The 6,000-nt window shown below is 40.8% G+C and overlaps 1 protein-coding gene across 1 annotated transcript in view; it reads right to left on the bottom strand.

The window, feature by feature from the left end:
- Nucleotides 1-1,177: 1,177 nt before the first annotated feature.
- AKR1D1 (aldo-keto reductase family 1 member D1) overlaps nt 1,178-6,000 on the bottom strand; it is a 53,698-nt gene continuing 48,875 nt past the window's right edge. The window contains exon 9 of the mRNA XM_034779150.1: nt 1,178-1,359. Coding sequence (XP_034635041.1) covers nt 1,317-1,359 — 43 coding nt within the window. The 3' untranslated portion in view covers nt 1,178-1,316. The remainder of the gene's footprint in view (nt 1,360-6,000) is intronic.

Here is a 6,000-nt window from a genome sequence, read left to right as displayed (position 1 = left end):
GTGTTTTACCTTTCCAAGAATTATTTATCTCCTGTCTGACCATTTTCCTATCTGAGAAAAATACAAGCCTAAAAAAATCCCCCACCCCTCTTCCCTTTATTTCCCCTTCAACAATGGACTTCAATTTTCTGGGCTACCCCAAGACAACTTTTCCTTCTTGGTGTTTTTGGGTATGAGGTGGAGAGTGGCTTTTCTAATACTTAACCTGAAAACTCCAGTCAGAAGAGGCTGGGGCCTTCCCTTACTGCAGGCCCTGTTTATCCAGTCAAACTTCCACAAATTGAGAAGTTTTCTGCTTCTGGAGGAAATACAAGGAAGTTTCTACAAGTGTACCATGTCCAGCCAGATTCCTTTCCTTGCTACTGTTGAAATTACAAGTCTTGTACTGCCTCACACCAAGCACAATACAAAGACAAATTCTATTTAACAAAATCTCTCTTCTAAATTCACATTTACTAGAGCAGGAAAGACTGGGTCAGGAATTTGTATTCACCGTTAAGCACTCTACAAATAAGAGTTTTTTCAGGGCTTTGAAATGAATAGTTTCTTAAGTGAATCATCATTTTTGGGATTTGCAAGAAGGCTGAAGAAGGATGTGGTCAGCTTGATGTAAAGAAAGAAAGCGCCAGAGAGACACTCACTCACTTTCAGCTCTTTAAAGTGGTGGTTTCCACACTACACTCAAGCAGAAGAGACCATATGCAGAAGTAAAACCTCCTTTAGACCATTTTTTTAAAATGCCCAAGTAATTTCCTCCTCCCAACCAGCCTTTTCACTGGATCTTGATAATGTTGTGTTTGTGCTGCCAGCCTATTGCTGTGGAAATTATTCTGATGTCACAAATTCAATGCTTTGGTTTCATTGCAAGATCAAACATGATGGTGAGTTGACATGCAGTGTTCAATTTGAGGTAGCAATGGGCCTGCACTGCAGTTTCAACCCAGTTTTTAAAAACTCTACAAGTCAGGAATGTTCTGATTTTTTTTTATGTAGATTGCACATTAAAATTCAGAAACAGGATTCATTTTGGATCCTGCATGCTCTTCTCCCCTTCCACCCTGCCCCAAATAAAAAAAAGTAAGGTGTTCAGCTCACATGGTTTGCGCCCATTAGTAACTTAAACAGAACTATCCTTCAACTGTTGGCAAGGGTGACAAGAAAAGTTTGAAGAGACAAATGAACTGTAACTTCATTCATGTTTTAATTCTGATGTTCTGGAAAGTCTCCATTACAGTGAAAGCCCCACCTTTAGAACTAGGTGTGTTTGGACCCAGCCCCACAATACTGAGTTGAATATATGCTGCTATGGTTTATTTTCAATATTCATCATTGAAGGGATACTCCGGATGGTCACGCCACCTGTGAAGAGAATTCAGATAAAGAGTCTTCACTACAAAAGCTATTACATACGGCAACACTGGGCACTGGTACTATTTATACAGTGCCTAGCACAACAGGCTCCAGACCTGGTTGAGGTCTCTGCCTGCTACTATAATAAAGTGCTACTAGTGGTAACCCAAATAGGCTTAAGAAAAGAAGATAGTTGGTAAGCTTCAAATGTTAGCTGAAGGACTCTACTGAGTGAAAGTGATAAAAGCTGTGCATTGACCTACATGAAGAGTTCTGGGGCAGGATGTGTGAGTTAGTTAAGTTCTGTGTGGACTCGTATTCATACCACACAAGTCAGCACTGGCACTGACAGCTTTGTGGGTAGACTCAGGAAGCCAGAGACTTACCAGGAATGGGGAGAGAGAAAAAAAAAAAAAAAAAAAAAGGTGGTCCCCTCCAGGTCAGATACAAGGCACATTAGTGTAGGGCAGATTAGGGCAAGCTTTCCCTGCCTTGTTGCTAGAGACTTCAGACCTATGTTAAACCCTCTTCATGCAAAACATTCTACATAGGTTTCAGAACATAGGGGTAAATCTGCAGGTTTTCCTACTTCTGCAGGGAAAAAAAATGCCACTGTTCGTTTGATGGATGTCATATGGCTAGAATATGCCTCAGCTGGAGTCCCAGTACTGGCTAAACTTGGAGGAAGGTCAGAAACAGCAGCTCTGAAAAAAGATTCATTTCTTTAGCTCAAGTTGTTTGAGCTGGCATGGATGGGTCTGCTCTGGCTTGGCCTTCCCCTCCCTCCTCCCCCTGAGTCTTTTGCATCTGAGCTACTCCTGGCTGTCCCCTTTAATTAAATTGCAGTGACTCAGCATGGGTGTGGATACCCTGGTTAGTTATTTAAAAGCATTCATTCTGGAGTGGTCACAAGGAGCCTTTGAATAACCTAATTAAGGTGTGGGGAAGTTCATGTATGTTAATACAATTGTTTTATGTCCATCTGACTGCAGTCTCAATTCCAAGACTTCAGACTCCATATAAGTTGTGTATGTCTAGGAAAAGTAAAGATGATCTAGGAATGCCATAAAATGCAGACATGTTCCCAGAGCCAAATGCAGGCAAATACAAATGTCTTCCATATTTCCCTCTTTAGTCCCAGAAAACCTGGAGGTTACACTACACTTCCAGTCTTCTGGCTAACTAAACAGATATTATAGGTGGTTTCTGAAATAAAGTAGGTTATATTGAATATGTAGCAGCACTTCCTGTCCGTAAAAATAACTGGTTGTGTGAAACACTGCTGAGTGCATCATGGCAGCTGTGTTATTTACCTGCACCGTTAGTGTATTACCAGTAAAGCTGGATAAAAACTGGAATTTGTCCCATGGGAAGTGATAGACTTTTTTCCTTCCGAATTAAGGATGAAATTTGCAGAATGGAAAGTTTCAAACATTTCAATTTAGGGTGACCAGACAGCAAGTGTGAAAAATCGGGACAGGGGGTGGGGGTGGGGGGTAATAGGAGCCTATATAAGAAAAAGACCCAAAAATTGGGACTGTCCCTATAAAATCGGGACATCTGGTCACCCTATTTCAATTCAGTAATGTGAAGACATTTTGTTTGGACATTTTCAACCAAAATGAAAACATTGACATTCCCAGATTGAAAAAACTAGTTTGTTGAATCCAATCAAGATGTTTTGTTTCGGCTTGGGTTGCATTAATCTGTGTCCCTAAGTAGCCACAGTGCCTCACGTTTCCATTTTTTTCTGGGCTAGGCTCCCCACACCTCATGATATACTGTGGTCATGGTGCACTGCTACTGGTTCAACGAAAGAGGAGACAGTGCATCATGGGAGATATAGTCCAGCGAAGAAGCCTAGCTCACAGGGGAGAATGTGGCAGGATGAGGCACCTGAACTTCAACTCCCATGAGGCACTATGGCACATCACGCTGACATAGATCAGCTGACCTGAAACATTTAGATTTCCCACTGGAAAAACAAAATTCAACAAAATCAGAGTTTTCCTGAAGAGAGTTTAGATTTCAGACACTGCATTGTTTGTCAAACATGTTGGTGTAAAATTCCACTGCAGTTAGCATTATCTTATTAGTTACCAAGGCTTACTCAGGTTATCAAAATGAAATGTACTTGTACACAACTCTATTCTAGTTTATAGCTGGAAAAAACACAGGAAGGTCAAAAACGTTCATTCATACCTGCAATAGTGGAATATTTCCCCACAAGTACATTAAGCAAAAAGTATATTTTCATGTTACTGTTTGACCTTTTCACACAGGAATTAACAGGCTGGATCAGACCAGACAATGTCCCATCTGACGGGGGCTGGTCCAGATGCTTAATAGAGTGTTCTAACACATTCTTAAGCAGACCTGGTGTCATCTGCCCCACACAAATTAGGCAAAATTGTGTTCTAAAAATTTGAGATATGCTTCACTGTTTAAGCCAAAGGCTTAACATCTCCACCCAAAAGCTGATAATTATGACAACTCTCTATATTTTAGTTATCCATATAAAGTGTCCACTCCCTTTTTGAGTCTTGCTAAGTTTTTCGCCTCATTGACTTCCTGTGGCAATGAATCCCACAGGCTAATGATGTGTTATGTGAAAGTATTTCCTTTATTAGTTTTGAATTTACCACCTTTAAACTTAATTGAATGTCCTCCCTCTTCTCAACATTCTCCCCCTTCCCCATGGGCATCGAACTTCCCTACACGAAGATATTTATGAATTCCAGCCAAGATTCACTTGTCACAAGCAGAGTCTGAATTATAAATTAGAAATATCTGCAGGTTAGGAATTTTAGCTAAGAAATCCGAACAATTTCTAGTATCAAGTACATGATAATTTTAGACAATTTTTAAATAGAAAAAGACAATCATTGAAAACCTATTGCAAGTTGATCACTTGGCTCTCTCCAGATTCACGGAATGAACAAACAAACAGTAATTATAGATTACAAGCACCTTGCTGAGATTTTAGTGTCTCTTCAACCTAATTAACCTTTCCTATTGTGTATAGTCCATCACCTTTTAGGTAGCTAGGTAATCTGGTCCATTTGTTCCTGGTAGACTTTTCTAACCATAGATAAAGGCAGGAAAAAAGCTAATAATGCTCTAGAGATGCTGCAATCCTAGAATTTTTAGAGCTTTTGTCCCAGTGCAGTGATCAGGAGACAAGAGAGCTAATCCAAGAAGGTGGAGAGGGACACACCAAAATTAATGCCTTTGTTGCTTTAGGTTACACAGTGAGTGCCCTGAAAAGGGGCCAACATACAGTATAGCCATAGGCGGGACATGCTTTTGTACTAGAAGGTGGATAGTCTCATGCTCAGCCCACTTGGAGGAGCCCTAAGAGAAGTGTCCCATGCAGCTGCAGCAATACCACCTTGGGTGGTGAACTTCAGCTCGCAAGATAAAGATGGTCAGGCCAGGTCAGCAGTTGGATGGGAACTGCAGGAAGTGGTTTTTGTGGTTCAGACAGCTACATTCTTTCTTTCTGCTTGGATTCAGAGGAAAGTGTGACTTATGATGGCTCTAGGGGTGATGCTGGTGGTTCCCGAGTTAGTAAACTTCCGAAGAGCCTTAAAAACTAAACTCCTGGCTGTCTCTCATTAAGATAAAACACTTTGCAAGAGTAGGGCGAATTTTAGTGTCCTGGGCAAATTCTAGGGTTTGAGTGATTATATTAGACTTTCCTACATTTCTTGGGTAGTTTCAGATTAAAATATTGTTCCTTTTTACCTGTGGTGCTAAACAGGTGTATTGTATGCAGTTAAGCCACTATAGTGTTGCACCTCAGAAGTGAGAGCACTTCAGAAGGGGACACTGTCAAGTGCTTTAGGATGCTTCAGGATCAAAGGCACTATGCAACTGTCAAGTGATAGCACTATGCACATGATAGGAATTTGAGATTCAGCTCCAGCGTTCACTTGTGACAGATAACACTATCCTGGATGACTTATGGAAGTAAGATAAATGTTATTGAATTAAATTAATGCCTTTGGGGTCCATTGTATTAAAAATGCCTTATTTACGTGTTATTGCGGAATTGTATGCAACTTCTCTAGGAGATGTGATTAATGCAATCTCTGAGAAGCATTAGGAATTTCAAAAGGACTTCTCAGAAGAACATATGTTAAGCAGATTTTCTAGAAAATACTTCATGTGAAGGGAATGACAGTGACTCACGCCCCTTTTGAAATTTTGGCTTGGGCAGAAAACCATTGTCTGGCTGATTAGGTAATCGCAATGTCCTGAAAGGCCCACACTGGGTAAATGATGATTCCATGTCACAAGGGTGCTTGTTCTGAGCGGAAGCTGTGATGAATTTGTGACCACAGGAAAAACCTGTGTAGGGTTTGAATGACTAAATCACCAACCAGAGCCCATGGTGAAGCTGGGGTGACCACTGATAAGGTAAAGAAATTATGTGCATGCTGACTAGCTTAAGAATTAAGTGTGCTTGCTTAGAAATAGCTGTGTGGTAGCTGAACTGTGGCAATTACACCGTGTACCATCTCTGAAGAGAAGGCAAAACAGCTTGCTTAGGCAGCCTGCATTTTGTTGGGGATAATCACAAGGAAGGCAGGGGACTATTCAGCGTAGAAATATCCCAGTTAGAAGGGAGAGACAAAAACACATGTT

The sequence above is a fragment of the Trachemys scripta genome, chromosome 1 (assembly GCF_013100865.1).
Source record: "Trachemys scripta elegans isolate TJP31775 chromosome 1, CAS_Tse_1.0, whole genome shotgun sequence".
In the NCBI taxonomy this organism is placed as follows: domain Eukaryota; kingdom Metazoa; phylum Chordata; order Testudines; family Emydidae; genus Trachemys; species Trachemys scripta.
This window is presented reverse-complemented; position numbering and strand designations above follow the sequence as displayed.